General features: G+C 42.2%; 1 protein-coding gene across 3 annotated transcripts in view; it reads right to left on the bottom strand.

Moving 5' to 3' along the window:
- The window catches only part of LOC311136860 (zinc finger protein aebp2-like), a 62532-nt gene that overhangs the window by 28351 nt on the left and 11725 nt on the right, over positions 1 to 22456 (bottom strand). Inside the window, exons 2-5 of one of the 3 annotated variants that reach the window (XM_084171159.1) lie at positions 21299 to 21536; positions 20907 to 21014; positions 20477 to 20669; positions 17442 to 17566 (exon numbers count right to left, since the gene is read on the bottom strand). In XM_084171159.1, coding sequence (XP_084027285.1) covers positions 17442 to 17566; positions 20477 to 20669; positions 20907 to 21014; positions 21299 to 21536 — 664 coding nt within the window. Of the gene's footprint in view, positions 1 to 17441; positions 17585 to 20476; positions 20670 to 20906; positions 21015 to 21298; positions 21537 to 22456 lie in introns of all 3 variants that reach the window. The other 2 variants (XM_084171158.1, XM_084171160.1) reach the window with 2 other exon arrangements.

Here is a 22456-nt window from a genome sequence, read left to right as displayed (position 1 = left end):
CATTCTCTCAACCAACTTCATGAGGTAGTCACCGGGAATGCATTTCAATTAACAGGTGTGTCTTGTTAAAAGTTAATTTGTGAAATTTCTTTGATTCTTAATGCGTTTGAGCCAATCAGTTGTGTTGTGACAAGGTAGCGGTGGTATACAGAAGATAGCCCTATTTGGTAAAATACCATATTATGGCAAGAACAGCTCAAATAAGCAAAGAGAAACGACAGTCATTACTTTAAGACATGAAGGTCAATCAATCCGGAAAGTTTCAAGAACTTTGAAAATCTCTTCAAGTGCAGTCGAAAAAACCATCAAGCAAATGGAATGGAAGACCCAGAGTTACCTCTTCTGCAGAGGATTAGTTCATTAGAGTTAACTGCACCTCAGATTGCAGCCCAAATAAAAGTAACAGACACATCTCAACATCAACTGTTCAGAGGAGACTGCGTGAATCAGGCCTTTATGGTCGAATTGCTGCAAAGAAACCACTATTAAAGGACACCAAAAAGAAGAAGAGACTTGCTTGGGCCAAGAAACACGAGCAATGGACATTAGACAGGTGGAAATCTGTCCTTTGGTCTGATGAGTCAAAATTTGTGATTTTTGTTTCCAATCGCTGTATCTTTGTGAGACGCAGAGTAGGTGAACGGATTATCTCCACATGTGTGGTTCCCACCGTGAAGCATGGAGGAGGAGGTGTGATGGTGTGGGAGTGCTTTGCTGGTGACACTGTCAGTGATTTCTTTAGAATTCAAGGCACAATTAACCAGCATGGCTAACACAGCATTCTGCAGCGATACGCCATCCCATCTGGTTTGCGCTTAATGGGACTATCATTTGTTTTTCAACAGGACAATGACCCAAATCACACTTCCAGGCTGTGCAAGGGATATTTTACCAAGAAGGAGAGTGATGGAGTTCTGCATCAGATTACCTGGCCTCCACAATCACCCAACCTCAACCCAATTGAGATGGTTTGGGATGAGTTGGACCGCAGAGTGAAGGAAAAGCAGCCAACAAGTGCTCAGCATATGTTGGAACTCCTTCAAGGCTGTTGGAAAAGCATTCCTCATGAAGCTGGTTGAGAGAATGCCAAGAGTGTGCAAAGCTGTCATCAAGGCAAAGGGTGGCTATTTGAAGAATCTCAAATATAAAATATATTTTGGTTACTACATGATTTCTTATGTGTTATTTCATAGTTTTGATGGCTTCACTACTATTCTACTTTTTTGGTTACTACATGATTTCTTATGTGTTATTTCATAGTTTTGATGGCTTCACTACTATTCTACCATGTCGAAAATAGTACAAATAAAGAAAAACCCTTCAATGAGTAGGTGTCCAAACCTTTGACTGGTACTGTAGCTAGCTAGCTAGCTAGCTCAACAATTAAGCATAATCCCAACTCATAACATTACTACCCTGCATGAATCTACAGGTAGCTAAAGCTAACCAACAAGTTAGGTTCAATGTTAGCTGGCTAACATTAGGATATAACTAGCAATGCAAATGGCTCTATACATAACATTACTACACAGATCATACACGTAACATTAGTTAGCAAGCCCGCTAGCTAACGTTAGCAAGCTAGCTAACAGTACGCTTGAACTTGCAATGAAAGCAGGGGTTCAAACTGTAGAACCCAGTTCCTACATTTGAATATACAAATTGATTTTATCAAACAAAACTATGCTACATTTTATCTCTGGGACCCTTAGGATGACAAATCAGAGCAAGATTACTGAATGTAAGTACATAATTTACCTTCAGAGGTGAATGTATCACACCAGTTTTTTGTTGTGCACTCTCCTCAAACAATAGCATGGTTTTGTTTCACTGTAATAGCTACTGTAAATTGGAGAGTGTAGTTAGATTAACAAGAATTTAAGTTTTCTGCCCATATAAGACATGTCTATGTCCTGTAAAGTTTGCTGTTACTTACAACAGTCATGCTAATCACATTAGCGCACGTTAGCTCAACCGTCCCGTATACGGGACACCGATCCTGTAGAGGTTAAGCTAATGATCCATATTGTATGACATTCCTGAGAGTGTGTAAACTTACATTTTGTATTACCATATCATTTTTCTATGTTATCTATAGTTATGTACTTGAAAATGTATAAATTGACCAATTCGGCACACTTGATACAAAATAGTCCAGTATTGCAATGCTTCACTGGATCAATCTGAAACTTTGCACACACACTGCTGCCATCTAGTGGCCAAAATCTAAATTGCACATAAACTGCAATATTATATTGTGGCCTTTCTCATGCATTTCAAAGATGATGGAACAAAAAAACGCATGTTTTTTTGTTTGTATTATTTTTTACCAGATCTAATGTGTTATATTCTCCTACAGTAATTTCACATTTCCACAAACTTCAAAGTGTTTCATTTAATTTTTTTGGTTTCCTTTCAAATGGTATCAAGAATATGCATATTCTTGCTTCAGGTCCTGAGCTACAGGCAGTTAAGATATGGGTATGTCATTTTAGGCGAAAATTGAAAAAAAGGGTCCGATCCTTAAGAGGTTAATGGCTGCGATAGGAGAAAACTGAGGATGGATCAACAACAGTGTAGTTACTCTACAATACTCTACAATACTAACCTAATTGACATAGTGAAAAGAAGGAAGCCTGTACATAATAAAAAATATTCCCAAACAATCATCCTGTTTGCAATAAGGCACTAAAGTAATACTGCAAAACATGTGGCCGAGTTACAGTTTTGAGTTCAATCGACTTAAATCTATGGCAAGACCTGAAAATGGTTGTTTAGCAATGATCAACAACCAATTTGACAGATCTTGAATAATTTAAAAAAGATGAATAGGCAAATGTTGCAAAATCCAGCTATAGAAAGAGACTTACCCAAAATGACTCACAGCTGTAATTGTTGCCAAAAGTGCTTCTACAAAGTATTGCCTCAGGGTTGTGAATACAGATATTTCTGTATTTCATTTTCAATAAAATAGCAACAATTATGGGACATTGTGTGTAGATTTGTGAGAAAAAATATATATTTAATCCATTTTTTATTCAGGCTGAAACACAACAACATGTGGAATAGGTCAAGGGGTATGAATGAGGGATGTGCTGATTAGTAGGACAAAACGAGTATTGTTACGGATATGGGCAATTTTCTGGATACGATTATGATCAGAGTATTTTTTGTATTTATCCATGTAATTTTAGGGTGCCAGCACGCATCTTTCTCATGTCAGTCAGTCATGTGCGAGGTTCTATGAGGTCTAAATAACTCAACTGGCTTTCTGTAAAGAGAAGGGCGAGCTGTACGTTGATTGGATAGAGTTAAACTGTATTTCTCCATCGCACCCAATCAACTTTCCTTGCATGTTTTCGGTCTGATCATTTAGATTGTTGCTGCCTGCTACTATGATAAATCACATGGCAAGAACGTTTGCTATCAAGCTATCAATGTGCATAATGTCTAACAAGCGGGGCAAGGGTAGGGAAAAAAGACGCAATGCTGCTACGCATCCCGACTGAGTGACAGCAAACTTGGCTGCCCGCTGCAAGTTGAGGACACACACAGACACACACCCCTCCGCACGCTGTTCCTAATCTGGAGCTTTTTTGCAGTGAGAATGTGCAGGGAGGTATTTTTCCAACATATTAGGCATTTTAGAACACTTCCGTTTTTTCCGATCACGAGTATCATCCGATCTGACTATCAACTGTCAATTTACAGAATTGATTACGAATAAGAGTATGGCCATGTCGGCACACCCCTAGTATGAATACTTTCTGAAGGCACTGTATAGTACGTCAGAGCCCTACAGCTGAGAGTCTCTCTGCAACACACTGGAAGCTGCTTCATTGCCCTTTTAATTAAGTAGGCCTGGGAATTTGTTTCTGGCCCATGGATCCTCTCTCAGCATCATCAGGTTAACACTCATTACCCAGCACTGGGCCGCTCTCTTAAAGAGGCAACGGGGTCACCGGCCGTGTAGTCACAGATTCCAGAATGTAGCTTAAAACAGGCCTGGGAGTAAGTATCTTGCCCACTGTACCTCTCTTACAGCATCATCAGGTCAATACGCATTAGCCTGTATTGGGCTGTTCTCTTAAAGGGGCAACGCAGGCCCGTGTAGTAACAGGGTCGTGTTCATTAGGGCATGCAATGGTTTTGCAACAGTGTGCCCTAATGAACACAACCCTGATGGTATTATCTAACAACAGATCTGAGTGTCCTGAGTGATGGATATAGGGCTACTTTAACAGTGACAGACAGAGGCAGAGAGACAGAAAGGAAGACGTGGAGGAAGAGAAAGAAAAAAAGATAAAGAGACACAAAGGAAGAGAGGGAGTGAGAGCTGGATATGACTGCGTCTTTAAAATGAGCTGGGTGAAAAATGCAGCAGGCCAGTGAGGGGGCAAGAGGGGGTGAGAGGGAGAGGGTCAGTGAGAGGCAGAGGGGGGTGCCCGTCTGGTGTCAGGGGTGAAGCTGAGGATGACGCAGTTCGGCTGAATAACAAAAATATCTCATTGTAAACATTATGACTCACACACAGACACGCACACTCACACACACACACACACACACACGGCCATGAATCCCACTGCACGCCTTCCCCAGGACCTCCACTCCTCCACCCCTCCAGGGTTAGAGCTCTGCTCCTCTCCCGAGGCCAGAGTTAGTCTGGTGGGCCTCAGGGAGTTAATCTGGTGGGCCTGGCTGCCCTCAGCTGTGGACCCGACCCACAGGGAGGAGAAAGGAGAATAATTAATGGATGTTCGTTTTGTCAGCCCTCCTTCCAATTCCATATGATCCTGATCTATTCACCCTCCTTCTTTGCATTCTCTTTCCCTCCTCGTCTCTCTCTCTCTATAGCCTCTCCCCCCATTTTCACTTCTTCCCTCTGTCTCCCTCTTTCCCCCACCCTCTCGTCTCTCCCTCTCTCCCTCTCTCCCTCCTCCCCTCTCCTCGTGCTGTTTCCTCTCCTCAGTCTCTGTCCAAATATGCAGTTGCCTCTCTTAACCTCTTCCCAAGCTTTATCTTCATGGATTCTTTTCTTATCCCTCCTTTTAAAATTATTGGATGGTGGTGTGCTGTGTTTGCAGTGGTGTAAAGTACTCAAGTAAAAATACTTTAAAGTACTACTTAAGTAGTTTTTTGGGGTATCTGTACTTTGCTATATATATTTTTTACAACTTTTACTTTTACTCCACTACATTCCTAAAGAAAATAATGTACTTTTTACTCCATACATATTCCCTGACACCCAAATGTACTCGTTACATTTTGAAGGCTTAGCAGGACAGGAAAATTGTCAATTCACGCACTGGCCATCCCTACTGCCTCTGATCTGGCGGACTCACTAAACACAAATGCTTCATTTGTAAACTATGTCTGAGTTTTGGAGTGTGGCCCTGGCTATCCCCCTCCCCCCAAGAAAGAAATTGTGCCGTCTGGTTTGCTTAATTTAAAGAATTTGAAATGATTTATATTTTTACATTTGATACTTAAGTATATTTTAGCAATTACATTTACTTTTGATACTTAAGTATATTTAAAACCAAATACTTTTAGACTTTTACTGAAGCAGTATTTTACTGGGTGACTTTCACTTCTACTTGAGTCATTTTCTATTAAGGTATCTTTACTTTTACAAGTATGACAATTGGGTACCTTTTCCACCACTGGCTGTACTGCTGTACAGGTGCCAGGAACAGAACAGAAAGAGAGGAGAGAGACAGAGAGCTGATAGCAGAGCAGGAATCATTGGACTGATAGCATATATGCTAAACCTCCGATAGCATATACGCTAAAACTTTGATAGCATAGATGCTAACGCCTTGATAGTATAATGCTATGAATAACCACACTATAGGGATGGCCCATTGGATGATAGCACAGATAGCATAGATGCTAACAGTCTGATAGCATGCAAACAGTTGCTAACGCTCTGATTTGCCACACTAAAGGGATGGCCCATTAAGATCCAGTGAAGAGGGACTGAGGCAACTAAAGCATTGATACATTATATGAGGCAACAGGACATTGTCTCCCAAAGCCTTATGATTGTGCATTAATTTAATGTGAAGAAGCATCAGATTGAATGAAAGGAATACAAAATGAGCAGGAATGCATTCAAAATCCATAAATGTATAATTCTTGTGCAATTCATATCTATATGCTATATTTAGGTTTTCCATTCATTATTCTTATCTGGTGTTAGTGCATAGCCTAAGCCTAATTAAGCTTTAGGGCCTAAATGTAGCGCGCCAAATATTGCCAAATGCTTTTGGGAACTTTGGCAAAACAAGTTTAATTCAATAAGAGAAAAGCTGCAAAATGGAGAGTTGAAAATAAATAGAAGGGAAGGCCAGAACAGAAGTCTAATGTTGGGGAAATATTTGGTGAAGTGGTAAAAGAGGATGATAGCAGTGAATGTGATGATTGTGAGGCGCTATACAAATTCGACAGTCACAAGACGGGGACTTCAAAATGGCACGTCAAGGGAACTGTACTGTTCAGACGGGTTAAATGGAATAGTAGCCTAACTGAAATCTTAACACTGACTGTAGGTCTATGTCCTCTCACATAGACTAATATAATATTAACTCCTGCAGTATTAAGCATTACTTGCAGTAAAATGATCATAAAAGCTGATGATAGTATTTCAACCACATAAAATAAGCATCACTTGAACTGAAATCTTATCAGAAACATGTTGGGTCGTTTTAACAGCTTTTAATTCCCTTTCAAACCGATCAAACTGATGTAATTTGGCAATTATGCACTAAAATCTAAAAATCTTTCCAGATTGCATTTTCTTCCAGGTCCCTAAATGTCTTTGCTGCGCGAGAGTCAGAGACGAAAGAGGAAAGAGAAAACTAAATTAACCGATGTCAACTAGATTGAAGCATTCATTCTATCGATGTATGACATTATTCTGGTGAGCAAGGTTTTATTTAGTCTAATCTAGGGCTACAAGTAGGCTAATGACAGAAGAGAAGCTGCATGTATCTAATTATAGACAGCAAAAGTGTCAGAAATTATAAGCAGAAACATAGGCCTATCTAAAAAGAGCTGTCAAAAAATCGTTCCGCCATCTCTCACTGTACAGCGCATTTTCTATATTTGCGGGTTAGGGCCTCAGACATTCACTTTATCACATACACTACCAGTCAAAAGTTTGGACACACCTACTCATTCAAGGGTTTTTCTTTATTTTTACATTGTAGAATAATAGTGAAGACATCAAAACTATGAAATAACACATATGGAATCATGTAGTAACCAAAACAGTGTTAAACAAATCAAAATATATTTAAATAGCCACCCTTTGCCTTGACCACAGCTTTGCACACTGGGGTCTCAGCAGGGTCAGGAAACCAGGGAAGACCAGTCTGTGGAAGACCAGTCTGTGGAAGACCAGTCTGTGCAAGACCAGTCTGTGGTGGCGCTAAGGTGAACCTTTGCAGATGCAACACCTTATTCAAACACTGGACAAGCCAGAAGCTTCAAAGATTGAAACTATTTTAAGGCAGTCTGACAAACCTCTAAAAGTTGATTTCCAAACTGTATCAAGGGTTGATGGAGGCTTTTCCCAATGACCTGGGAGACACTATTGATGATGATTAATAGATACAGATATGTTTGAATGCCCAGTCATGTTCATATAATCTCAGACATAAATTACTGCAGTTTAAGACCATCCATAGAACATACTATATGCCAGTGAAACTGAATATCAAGCACTCAGAAATGTAATTCCTCTGCTCGAGGTGTAAAACACAAGGGGACATATTTGCATATGTTATGCTCTTGTGAAGGCTGGCTGAATTCTGGCAAAGAGTATGTTCTTTTATCTCAGCATGTCTACAGATTCTCCCGTCTCCCTGTTTTTGTTTGCTTGGAAATGTTGATACTGGAGACTGTTATCTGAAGAAATTGTGTAATCTAGCATTTATAGCGGCTAAGAAATGCATCACTAGATTTGATTTATTACACGATTAAGGGTATACTGTGCAACTTTTATAAGGTCTGGATGCCTTATATGGAATACTGTACGACAAAAGGAGTCTGTATTGAAAACATGCCCACGTCAGGGGAGATCCCTATTTAGGCAATCCCTAGCTGCTGGGCTGCTCAGTCCTGGCCCTGGGGGTCTGCCGTACTGTTGGTTGTCCCTCTGGCCTTGGCCTGTCATACCTAAAACCAATAATTCATGGTTCACTAAGATCCTAAAGCTGAGTGGGGTGTGTTGGGTTGGGGCGCTGCAGGGCGGTGAACCCCTAGGGGCAGGACGGGGCGATCCAGCTACGTTGTGTGCAAGTAAAAAGAGCTCTACAGTACTATTAGGCCTATGATATGAATTTCAGTACCCTCTGTAATTATTGGGACAGTGAAGCATTTTTTATTCTTTTGGCTCTATACTCCAAAAGTTTGGATTTGAAATCAAACAATGACTATGAAGTTAAAGCACAGACTGTCAGCATTAATTTGAGGTTATTTTCATCCATTTCAGTTGAACCGTTTAGAAATTACAGCACATAGTCCCCCCATTTTAGGGGACCAAAAGTATTTGGACAAATTCACTTGTATGTGTATTAAAGTAGTAAAAAGTATTTGGTCCCATATTCATAGCACGCAATGGGTACATCAAGCTTGTGACTCTACAAATTTGTTGGATGCATTTGCTGTTTGTTTGGGTTGTGTTTCAGATTATTTTGCGCCTAATAGAAATGAATGGTAAATAATGTTTTGTATCACTTTGGAGCCACTTTTATTGTAAATAAGAATATGTTTCTAAACACTTCTACATTCATGTGGATGCTACCATGAATACGGATAATCCTGAATTAATCGTGAATAATGATGAGTGAGAAAGTTACAGGTGCAACAAATATCACACATATCAAACAATACCGAACATATTCTATTCTTATTTACAATAAAAGTGACCCCAAAAGGGTCACTTTTGAGAAAATGGCCTTTGAATGTTTTGGTACCTACTGAAGAGCTCTTCTTTGTCTACACACATTCAGCATCGTTCACACCCTCTTAAGCTTTAGCCCCACCCATCTCGCTTCGCTCTCAGAGCGTTCAGTGCGCACACTTGACGCTCTGGCCGATGAGTAGGGTTGATCCGAGCGTTCTGACCTCACAACGGCAGTCAAGTACCCAAGCTAGCTGGCTAACATTGGCTAGCTTGCTAGCTACTTACAGACAAAATTGGGATTATGGTTCATTGTTTACCTCTGGATAACATGAAAACAACCTAATCATCTCTGCCGAGCTGGTTAGTCTGTTTTCATGTTATCCAGAGCATTGGTGACTGTAACTGTGCTGCTGGCAACAATTTAAGTACGCTTTTTTGCCGACGTTTACTGACACCGGCCATATTCAACGGGTGTTGTGCTTTCGTAATTTCATCAGTTATTCTGCGCTCTGGCATACTCAGACTGAATTTACGAATGCACATGAAATGTTTACTTGCATAGTGGAGTCTTTTGTTAAGATATGTAGCTAGCTAGCTAGGTAAACAATGAACCATAATGCCAACTCATGACGTTACTACACTGCATGAATCTGCAGGTAGCTAACCAACCAGGTTCAATGTTAGCTAGCTAACATTAAGCTATAACTAACCAAGAAAATGGCTCTGAGATACGAATAATAAGATCATACACATAACGTTAGCTAGCGAGCCAGCCAGCTAACGTTAGCTAGCTAGCTAAACAATGAACCATAATCCCAACTCATGACGTGACTACCCTGCATGAATCTGTAGGTAGCTAACCAACCAGGTTCAATGTTAGCTAGCTAACATTAGGCTATAACTAGCCAAGCAAATGGCTCAGAGATACGAATAATAAGATCATACACGTAACGTTAGCTAGCGAGCCAGCCAGCTAACATTAGCTAGCTACCTAACAGTAAAACTTAACTTGAAATGAAACCACTTTCTGTCAAAATTAGAAACGTGTACTATCTGAAAATGTAGCTAGCTGGACTATCTTACCCGTATACATCATGCATGGATGGACGTGTCTCCCTGTCACGGATTCCATGGTTGCCCTTAGTTTGAAGATGTAATCCGGAGACAGGTATTTTCTCCATCTCTTTAGCTATCATACTCTAATTTCACTGATTTCAAAACTCGATCCTCCAGAAAGTGGAGAGCAACACTTATGCAGCTCCACTATACGATACACTTAAAAAAAAGTTGCATTAGACAGGAATACCAACACATAGTGACCGGCTCAAATAGACAGACACGTGCTATATGGCAGACCAAACCGAACTCCTCTCTCAGCATGTCCAGCCCACTCATTATCTCAGCCAATCATGGCTAGTGGGAAGGTTGCTGTCTTTTTCTGTGGCTTAACCAGCTAAGCTCGTAATTTAACAATTGTATTCGTATTTACAGATGGCATCCAAAATTGTTATTAAGGCACATTAAAGTTCACATGATCCAGAAGGCATTTCTGCCAAAAAACACATTTGGATTTTTAAAAAAAAGTTTACGTTCAAATGGCTCTCCTGTGAAGTAGTGACCCGCGACATACGCCTAGTTTCCTGAAATGAGTCACATATTTACTCTGCTTGAAAAACGCAGAATTCTGAGTAAACGCGACTCCTGGCTACCAGTACTCCTAGTATTTTATATTTTTATTTGATAATTTTCTTACTTTTTAACTCTGCATTGTTGGGAAAAGGCATAGTAAGCATTTCACAGTAAAGTCTACACCTGCACATGTGACAAATAAGATTTGATTTGAGTATTGTAATGACTGTGGGAGTGTGTGCAGGCCAACTCACTGATAAATAAGGAGCCCATGGGTGCCCAGTGATACTGCCCAGTGACAAGTGCCATTCCAATGTAAACTAGGAATCACTCAGGTACTGGTGAGTGATAAAATAGCACAGTTGATTGTGATACCCTTTACTTTCCTCTGCTTTTAAGGAAGAGACCAACCAACCTACAACCATTTTACTGAAGTGGACACACTGCCCTCTAGTGATGCTCTACAATATTACAGACAGTCATTCACAAAACTCACTCCACCATTCATTCTTCACATTGACACTCACTATTCAATATGCTGCTATTAATACATGGCTGAAAAAGTCAACCATTCGCCACACAAGAGGAGAAAGCCTTAGTCAGCAAAACAGAATGAGTCTAATCTGGAATTAGAAACGTGTAATATCTGAAAATGTATACATCATGCATGGATGGACGTGTCTCCCTGTCACGGATGCCATGGTTGCCCTTAGTTTGAAGATGTAATCCGGAGACAGGTGTTTTCTCCATCTCTTTAGCTATCATACTCTAATTTCACTGATTTCAAAACTCGATCCTCCAGAAAGTGGAGAGCAACACTTATGCAGAGGACTTGATTATGTCCAAGATGGCGTAGTAGTGCAGTTCTGTTTTTGTCGTGTGTCTGTAAATAGCCTGTAAATACCCTGTTTTTTTGTATTTTTTCGTATATATTTCCCTATCAGACTTTTCATCCTTCTACAAAATATACTTTCCTGCAACCCGCCTCACTCAATGTGGAACAGATTCTATTATTGACTTACCTTTTATCTAGAATCTCCAGTTGAAACTAGCTAGCCAGCTAACTAGCTACTTGCTATTAGCGGTATTTCACCCAGAACATTGGATTTTTTTTCTTCTGCGGGATTAATTTAATCACTGGACATTAATCACCGGATATTCGGCCAGTCTGCACAGCGCGTTATCGACCCAGAACATATCAGTTTTTCTGCCGGAATCACTGAATCACTGGACCTTTAACTCCGGATTCATCGCTACCAGCTAGCTGCAACAAAATGGACGCTGTGGTCTGGCTAATCATCCTGAGCTAGGCCCATCTCCCGGCTATCTACCTCTCTGTCAACCGGACGGGACCACCTAGTGTTGACACGGAGCCCCGCCGATCCTACATGACTGGTCTGCCGACGAAATCGTCTGATGTGGTTACGACGTCGACCACGAAGATTCCATCTGCTAGCCCCGGCCCGCTAGCACACGCTAGCCGTGGCCTCTTACTCGCTAGTGCTTTAGCAGCCTCCGAACTATCCTATTGCTGTTCACCGGACCTTACGATAACTCAGCTATACAGCTGATGTCTGCTGGACTGTTCCTTTTTACGGTACTACATCCTGTTTATGTTTAGCCTCAGCCCAAACATGGTTAGCTTATTGTTGTTTCGGTTATTTCTAATTGTACTATTTCACTGTAGATCCCCCAGCCCAGCTAAACCTGCCTTAGATAGCTCCTTTGTCCCACCCCCCATACACGCAGAGACCGACTCAATTGATGCTATCTCTTTCATTGTTACCCAACGCTTAGGTTTACCTCCACTTTACTCATATCCTTCCATATCCTTGTCTGTACATAATGCCCTGAATCTTTTCTACAACACCCGGAAATCTGCCCCCTTTATTCTATGTACCCAACGCACTAGAAGACCAGTTCTTAAAGCCTTTAGCCGTATCCTTATTCTAGTCCTCCTCTGTTCCTCTGGTGATGTAGAGGCTAACCCAGGCCCTGCAGCCCTCAGTATCACTCCTACTCCCCAGGCACTATCATTTGCTGACTTCTGTAATCGCAAAAGTCTTGGTTTCTTGCACATAAATATCAGAAGTCTACTTCCTAAGTTTGAGTTATTCACTGCGTTAGCACACTCCGCCAACCCTGATGTTCTAGCAGTGTCTGAATCCTGGCTCAGGAAGGCCACCAAAAATTCTGAAATTTCCATCCCCAACTATAACATTTTCCGTCTAGATAGAACTGCCAAAGGGGGTGGAGTTGCAATCTACTGTAGAGATAGCCTGCAGAGCTCTATCATACTATCCAGGTCTGTGCCCAAACAGTTTGAGCTTCTACTTCTAAAAATCCACCTTTCCAGAAATAAGTCTCTCACTGTTGCCGCTTGCTACAGACCCCCCTCAGCCCCCAGCTGTGCCCTGGACACCATATGTGAATTGATTGCCCCCCATTTATCCTCAGAGTTCGTACTGCTTGGTGACCTAAATTGGGATATGCTTAATACCCCGGCCATCCTACAATCCAAACTAGATGCCCTCAACCTCATGCAAAATATCAACGAACCTACCAGGTACAACCCTAAATCCGTAAACATGGGTACCCTCATAGATATCATCCTGACTAACATACCCTCTAAATACACCTCAGCTGTCTTCAACCAGGATCTCAGCGATCACTGCCTTATTGCCTGCGTCCGTAACGGGTCCGCGGTCAAACGACCACCCCTCATCACTGTCAAACGCTCCCTAAAACACTTTAGCGAGCAGGCCTTCCTAATTGACCTGGCCCAGGTATCCAGGATGGATATAGATCTCATTCCGCTAGTAGAGGATGCCTGGTTGTTCCTTAAAAGTAATTTCCTCTCAATCTTAAATAAACATGCCCCATTCAAAAAATACAGAACTAAGAACCGATATAGCCCCTGGTTCTCCTCAGACTTGACTGCCCTTGACCAGCACAAAAACATCCTGTGGCGTACTGCATTAGCATCAAATAGCCCCCGCGATATGCAACTTTTCAGGGAAGTTAGGAACCAATATACACAAGCAGTCAGGAAAGCAAAGGCTAACTTTTTCAAACAGAAATTTGCATCCTGTAGCACTAACTCCAAAGAGTTTTGGGACACTGTAAAGTCCATGGAGAATAAGAGCACTTCCTCCCAGCTGCCCACTGCACTGAGGCTAGGAAACACTATCACCACCGATAAATCTACAATAATCGAGAATTTCAACAAGCATTTTGCTACAGCTGGCCATGCTTTCCATCTGGCTACCACTACCCCGGCCACCAACTCTGCACCCTCCGCTGCAACTTGCCCATGCCCCCCCCCCGCTTCTCCTTCATACAAATTCAGACAGCTGATGTTTTGAAAGCGCTGCAAAATCTGGACCCCTACAAATAATATAATATAATATAATATAATAATAATATGCCATTTAGCAGACGCTTTTATCCAAAGCGACTTACAGTCATGCGTGCATAAATTTTTGTGTATGGGTGGTCCCGGGGATCGAACCCACTACCTTGGCGTTACAAGCGCCGTGCTCTACCAGCTGAGCTACAGAGGACCACAAATCAGCTGGGCTAGACAATCTGGACCCTTTCTTTCTAAAACTAGCCGCGGAAATTGTCGCAACCCCTATTACTAGTCTGTTCAACCTCTCTTTCATAACGTCTGAGATCCCCAGAGATTGGAAAGCTGCCGCGGTCATCCCCCTCTTCAAAGGGGGTGACACTCTAGATCCAAACTGCTACAGACCAATATCCATCCTGCCCTGCCTTTCGAAAGTATTTGAAAGCCAAGTTAACAAACAGATCACCGACCATTTCGAATACCACCGTACCTTCTCCGCTATGCAATCCGGTTTCCGAGCTGGTCATGGGTGCACTTCAGCCACGCTCAAGGTCCTAAACGATATTATAACCGCGATTGATAATAGACAGTACTGTGCAGCCGTCTTCATCGACCTGGCCAAGGCTTTCGACTCTGTCAACCACCGCATTCTTATTGGCAGACTAAATAGCCTTGGTTTCTCAAATGACTGCCTCGCCTGGTTCACCAACTACTTCTCAGATAGAGTTCAGTGTGTCAAATCGGAGGGCCTGTTGTCTGGACCTATGGCAGTCTCTATGGGGGTGCCACAGGGTTCAATTCTTGGGCCGACACTTTTCTCCATGTATATCAATGATGTCGCTCTTGCTGCTGGTGACTCTCAGATCCACCTCTACGCAGACGACACCATTTTGTATACATCTGGCCCTTCATTGGACACTGTGTTAACAAACCTCCAAACGAGCTTCAATGCCATACAACACTCCTTCAGTAGCCTCCAACTGCTCTTAAACACTAGTAAAACTAAATGCATGCTTTTCAATCGAACGCTGCTGGCACCCGCCCACCCGACTAGAATCACCACTCTCGACGGGTCTGACCTAGAGTATGTGGACAACTACAAATACCTAGGTGTCTGGTTAGACTGTAAACTCTCCTTCCAGATTCACATAAAGAATCTCCAATCCAAAGTTAAATCTAGAATCGGCTTCCTATTTCGCAACAAAGCCTCCTTCACTCATGCTGCCAAACATGCCCTCGTAAAACTGACTATCCTACCGATCCTTGACTTCGGCGATGTCATTTACAAAATAGCCTCCAACACTCTACTCAGCAAATTGGATGTAGTCTATCACAGTGCCATCCGTTTTGTCTCCAAAGCCCCATACACTACCCACCACTGTGACCTGTACGCTCTTGTTGGCTGGTCCTCACTACATGTTCGTCGTCAAACCCACTGGCTCCAGGCCATCTATAAATCACTGCTAGGCAAATCCCCGCCTTATCTTAGCTCATTGGTCACCATAGCAGCACCCACCCGTAGTCTGCGCTCCAGCAGGTATATCTCACTGGTCATTCCCAAAGCCAACACCTCCTTTGGCCGCCATTCCTTCCAGTTCTCTGCTGCCAATGACTGGAACGAATTGCAAAAATCTCTGAAGCTGGAGACTCTTATCTCCCTCAATAACTTTAAGCATCAGTTGTCAGAGCACCTTACCGATCACTGCACCTGTACACAGCCCATCTGAAATTAGCCCACCCAACTACCTCATCCCTATATTGTTATTTATTTTGCTCTTTTGCACCCCAGTATCTCTATTTGCACATAATCTCTTGCACATCTAGCATTCCAGTGTTAATACTATTGTAATTATTTTGCACTATAGCCTATTTATTGCCTTACCTCCATAACTTGCTACATTTTCACACACTGTATATATATTTTCTGTTGTATTTTTGACTATGTTTTTTACCCCATATGTAAGTCTGTGTTGTTTTTATTGCACTGCTTTGCTTTATCTTGGCCAGGTCGCAGTTGTAAATGAGAACCTGTTCTCAACTGGCTTACCTGGTTAAATAAAGGTGAAAAAAATAAAAATAAATGCAGCTCCACTACACGATACACTTAAAAAAAAGTTGCATTAGACAGGAATACCAACACATAGTGACCGGTTCAAATAGACAGACGCGTGCTATATGGCAGACCAATCCGAACTCCTCTCTCGGCATGTCCTGCCCACTCATTATCTCAGCCAATCATGGCTAGTGGGAAAGTTGCTGACTTTTTCTGTGGCTTAACCAACTAAGCTCGTAATTTAACAATTGTATTCGTATTTACAGATGACATACAAAATTGTTATTAAGGCACATTCAAGTTCACATGATCCAGAAGGCATTTCTGCCAAAAAACGCATTTGGATTTAAAAAAAAGTTTGTGATAAAATAGCACAGTTGATTGTGATGCCCTTTACTTTCCTCTGCTTTTAAGGAAGAGACCAACCAACCTACAACCATTTTACTGAAGTGGACACACTGCCCTCTAGTGATGCTCTACAATATTACAGACAGTCATTCACAAAACTCACTCCACCATTCATTCTTCACATTGACACTCACTATTCAATATGCTGCTATTAATACATGGCTGAAAAAGTCAACCATTCGCCACACAAGAGGAGAAAGCCTTAGTCAGCAAAACAGAAAGAGTCTAATCTAGAGAAAAACATTTAAAATAAAGAAATTAAAAGAAGTGCCAAGGTGAGGTCGGTCCACTCCTTAACTGCATCCCAAATGGCACCCTATCCCCTATATAGTGCACTATTTTTTAACATAGCCCTATGGGCCCTGGTCAAAAGTAATGCACTATGTAGGGGATAGGGTGCCATTTGGGACGTAACCCTTGTCCCCCGGAGGCAGTAAAGTGCTAATGCAGTTATAACTCATTCATAATATATTACTAACCAACAAGCATCAAACACCAAAAGAGACCCATTGTCTCTCCTGTGTACCCGGCTAGGAATTGAAAAAGTATTGAATCAAGACTAGGGGCATTCACAAGGTTCACTGCAAGTGTATTGAGAAAATCTGAAGTGAGACTAGAGACACATTTCTAAAATGTTGGTCTCTGACGTCCCTTAGGGCTAAAGTGAGAAAGACTGATCCAAAAACAGCACAGAGGGATGTGAGAACACTTTCAGGATGAGAGAATCTCTACTAACTCTGAATCCCAAATCAACCCTTAAGCCCTAACGCCCAGACACTTGTGTAGATTTCAGAGGATTGGATATGTGTAAGTAATATGGTGGTAGCTCCATCTTGCCCTTGATAGTCCAAGTGGAATTGTTGCCATTTTGCAGACACCTGTTCCAATCCTCTCAGATCTACACAAGTGCCTAGGGGGTAAGGACTAGGGGGTTGATTTGGGGTTATGTACTAGGCCTTGTGGCCAGGACTGGTGTAGCAGGACCCCAAGGGTTAATAGACTAACCGTGCTGTGGAAGACCACACTGTGTCCGTTTCCGGTGCTCTCCATGTGTGTGTGTGCATGTGTCTGTATGTCCTGTACGGACTAACCGTGCTGTGGAACACCACACTGTGTCCGTTGCCTGTGCTCTCCATGTGTGTGGCCAGGTTAAGGCAGATGGCCCGGTGTCTGATGGCGTCCATGGTCTGGGCATCAAAGAAGTCATGGGGCCTCGCTGGTGGGAGAGGAGACACTGGGATGAGAGCAGAGAGAGTCTGGGATGAGAGGTGAGGAGACAGCCATGAGAAACACCATGCAGACAAGTGAGACAGCAGTGAGACCAGACCAGCACCAGCATTACCGTCTCCTGATGAAGATGATTACTATGAAACAGTGTGAAATGAGACAACTTGTTAAATGGTTCCTTGCTGCTTTATTACTGCATTACTACTATGAGCTGAACATATTATTCAAGAGTGCAAGGATGAGAGAGAGAATGTGTTGGCTGGCTGCTGAAAATTAATCAAGGGCATTTTCATGTCAAAAGATATTTAGAAAAGTGCTGTCTGTCCTCTCACATTTCTTTATCTCCTGACAAAGAGCCAGACACCATCAACAATTCCTCACAAGTGCTGTTCCAAGTGAGAAGTAATATTTTGTTCGGCCCTTTAACAATCGTTCTTTGAAGTCTAGCCGAGCTCAAAAAGCCTGTTTGCCCGAGGATGGCCCACTCAAGCTGAAGGAGGTACCTGAAGTAACAAACCATTCCAACCCCTCAGTACCTAGGAAATGTGTGTGTGTGTGTGTGTGTGTGTATATTTTGTTGTGTTACAGCCTGAATTCAAAATGGATACATTTGTTTTTCTTTCTCACCCATCTACACACAATACACCATAATGAAAACATGTTTTTAGAAATATTAGCACATTTATTTAAAATGAAATATAGAAATATTTCATTTACATAAGTATTCACACCCCTGAATCAATATTTTGTAAAAGCACCTTTGGCGGCGATTACAGCTTTGAGTCGTCTTGGATATGTCTTTATCAGCTTTGTATATCTGTATTTGGGGATGTTTTCCCATTTTTCCTTGCAGATCTTTTCAAGCTCTGATAAGTTTGATGGGGAGCGATGGTGAACAGCAATCTTCAAGTCTTTTCACATATTTACAATGGGATTCAAGTCTGGGCTTTGGCTGGGCCACTCAAGAACTTTCACATTCTTGTTCTGAAGCCATTCCAGCGTGACTTTAGCTCTATGCTTGGGGTCATTGTCCTGTTGGAACGTAAATCTTCGCCCCAGTCTAAGGTTGTTTGCACTGTGAAGCAGGTTCTCATCAAGGATTTTCCTGTATTTGGCTCCATTCATTGTTCCCTCTATCCTTACCAGTCTCCCAGTCCATGCTGCTGAAAATCATCCCCATAGCATGATGCTGCCACCACCATGCTTCACGGTAGGGATGGTGTTAAACAGGTGATGAGCTGTGCCTGGTTTTCTCCAGACATAGCGCTTTGCATTCAGGCCAAATACTTACATTTTTGTCATCACAGAATCTTTTGCCTTATGATCTCAGAGTCTTTCACGTGCCTATTTGCAAACTCCAGGCGTGCTGTCATGTGCATTTTTCTCAGGAGTGGCTTCTCTCTGGCCACCCTCCCCTAAAGCCCAGATTGGTGAAGTGCTGTAGAGACTGTTTTCATTCTGGCATGTTCTCCCATCTTAGCCAAGGAACTCTGTTGTTCTGTCAGAGTGGTCATTTGGACATTGGGTTCTTGGTCACCTCCCTGACCAAGGTCCTTCTTGCCCTGGTTGCTCAGTTTGGTTGGACGGCCAGCCCTACGCAGAGTCTGGGTAGTTCCATTTTTTTCCGGATTGACGGAATGCCAAGAGTGTGCAAAGCTGTCATCAAGGCAAACGGTGGCTACTTTGAAGAATTTCAAATATAAAATATATTTTGATTTGTTTAACACTTTTTTGGTTACTACATGATTCCATATGTGCTATTTCATAGTTTCGATGTCTTCACTATTATTCTACAATGTAGAAAATAGTAAAAAATAAAGAAAAACACTGGAATGAGCAGGTGTCCAAACTTTTGACTGGTACTGTATGTAAATAAGATATTTCTGTATTTCATTTTCAATACATTTGCAAAAAATTCAAAAAACATGTTTTCACTTTGTCATTATGGGGTATTGTGTGTAGATGGGTGAGAGAAACATAAATGTCCTCGACTAACCTGTACCCCCTGTATATAGCCTCGTTCTTGTTATTTTCTAGTTAATGTAAAACATTTTTACTTGAGTTTCTTTAGTAAATATTTTCTTAACTCTTATTTTTCTTAAAACTGCATTGTTGTTTAAGGGCTTGTAAGTAAGCATTTCACTGTAAGGCCTACTACACCTGTTGTATTCGGCGCAAGTGACAAATAAAATTTGATTTGATTTGATTTAATCCATTTTGAATTCAGGCTGTAACAACAAAATGTCATGTCAAGGGGTATGAATATTTTCTGAAGGCACTGTATGTGAGTGTGTGTGTTTGTGTGTGTGTCGTCCAATTCTAACCTCTCTTCCCAGAGGACTAAAAGGGTTATGAGGCTAAAACATCTATTTTAGAGTGACACACACACAGCAACCACTTGCACACACACACTAAGATAAATACACAGTCCACTACTATTCCTTAATAAGGTTTACCATGTATTCTACTTCAATAAAATAGATAAAATATAAAGTAGGCTATAACTAGTTTATACATTTTTTAATTTTTTTGTCATTTAGCAGACGCTCTTATCCAGAGCGACTTACAGTTAGTGAGTGCATACTGGCCCCCCGTGGGAAACGAACCCACAACCCTGGTGTTGCAAGCGCCATGCTCTACCAACTGAGCTACAGTAGAAAATGTACATGAAGGCATATTGTTGTAAAACATTTTCGAGAACATAGTTTTTGTTATCTACTTCCTGTAGTTTCTAAGCAGGGTGGGTAGTGTATTACCTTGGTTAAACCAGACTGAACTCTGCGGTGAAAATGTAAAATGTCAATGTAACAATAGTAAGCGCATGGGTCAGTCTGGTATAACCAGGCTAGTAGTGTATGTAAGCACCCACACACACACACACACACTAGTGGGTACGTACGTAGGGAGCGCCTGCGTTTGTTCATCAGGAATCGTTTCTTTCTCTTATTAAGCCCCGCCTTAGAGGGAGACTCCTCCTTCAGTCTGCCCTGACTGGACAGCTTAGAGGAGCTCTGCTGGCTGAAGTGGGTGGGAACATGGCGCGCTAGCCCCCCCTGGGACGCAAAGCTGGCATTGCAGCCCCCGACCACACACTACAGTGGGATGGAGAGGGGAAGAGGGGGATAGAAAGAGAGGAAGAGAGAGAGAGAGAGAGAGAGACAGCAAGGGTCAGTGACAAGCAGGTCACCATTCAGTAAACCACCATCTGGTAACAATGCCAAGATCTTGGGTTCAATTTCCGCAGGGATCGCAAGCACATACTAAAAATATATGCGCTCACTGTACTTCGGATAAATGTGTCTGCCTTGTGGAATATATTATTACATTACCTTGAAGGGTTTGTCTCCGCTGTGTGTCAGCATGTGTCTCTGGAGCCAGCTCTGACTGGTGGAAGGGGTGTTGTACACCTTACAGCCCTTCCACAGACACACAAACACCTGGAGAAAGAGTGTGCATGTGAGAAAGAGAGAGTGAGATGGCGTGAGGAAGAGAGTTAGAAATCGGGAGACAGAGAAAAGGGAGAGAGAAAGAGTTGGATATGGAAGAGAGAGAAAGATCAGACAAGCAAAACATTTTTGAGAACAAGTCGCTTCTCCAGACAACCGTTTGCGGGCTAACAAGTGGGTCTAAAGAGGAATAGAGAGATGGAGTGAGGGAGCGTGATCCCACAGAGACACACAAAGCTTAAAATACGTGTAGCCTACAGAACAGCCTGTATTACCCTGGTTCTACCCACCCCTCCTCTCTGTCCGTCGACATGCACGCCCCTGATGTGTTCAGCCAGGTCAGGGCTGCAGGTGAAGCAGAGGCCACACTGGTCCCAGCAACAGGTATAGCCAACCGCCTGGCCCTTGGTACTGGAGTGGCACTGGACGGCACTGCCCTGCCCGTTCATCATGGCTGGGGTGGAACGCCCGCTGGATACCGTGCTCTCCATGTCCATTAGGGTACTGCTGATACTGAGAGAGAACAAGAAAAAAAAAAGAGTTATTGAGAGGTTAAAGAGATGTTACAGTGACTCACTGTAGCAAACTGACCAGAGCTAAAATAGTCCAGCAGTTCCGCTAGCCTCTCTCTTTAGACTGTGATCTAATGATCCACTACTAAGAATTAAGAGTGAACAAGAAGTAGACATCTGTATTCTGACTATACATGACAGTAAAGAAAAGGTGTGTAAAAGGTTGCGACAGTAGGGTGGAGCATTGTTTCTAATGGAACAGATTGCCTGTGTGTGTGTGTGTGTGTGTGTGTGTGTGTGTGTACTCAAAGCTGTACATGCACCTGCTGCAGCGGCTGATTTGATACGCATGCCATTTCTGGGGGTTTTAGACATGATTTATGGCCAGGGCATAAAATGAACACCCGCGGGTAAATGTAGGTATTGGCTGGTAAGAACATCCATTTCACAAACCACATAGGCTGGTGGTCAATTTGTAGGGCTCTACAGTGCGAGCATCACAATCGCAAAAAAAGTAAAGTATGAGTACATGTGCGATATGTGACTTATACAGTACTTTTACATTTTTCTGCTATATCTGCCGTTTTGTTTCATAGCTGCTAATCACACAAAGAAATACGAATCCTGCCTGGTTGGGGAGCTGTGCGCACTGAGTTAAGTGCTGATATGATAGATTCATTTTTAGAGGTGCTATGCACAGGCATAAAAGTTGGTCTAATTTACTTGAAAGTCTTCAAAGTGACTTCTTGGCTACTTACATTGTTTTGTTCACAAGCTCGGCTGTTTTTCAATGTTCGTTTGAGTTTGACGCTTCAACTGATAGCAAAGAGATGCCATCTACTACTACTTAGATCCTAAATCTCTCACACACACGACACGACTCGAGTGCCCGATTATAACGGTAATCTCCCGCCCTTAAAG

This window comes from Coregonus lavaretus, assembly GCF_964263955.1.
Source record: "Coregonus lavaretus genome assembly, chromosome: 11".
Lineage (NCBI taxonomy): Eukaryota > Metazoa > Chordata > Actinopteri > Salmoniformes > Salmonidae > Coregonus > Coregonus lavaretus.
Note: the sequence above shows the minus strand (reverse complement) of the source record. Positions and strands in the feature narration are given on the sequence as shown.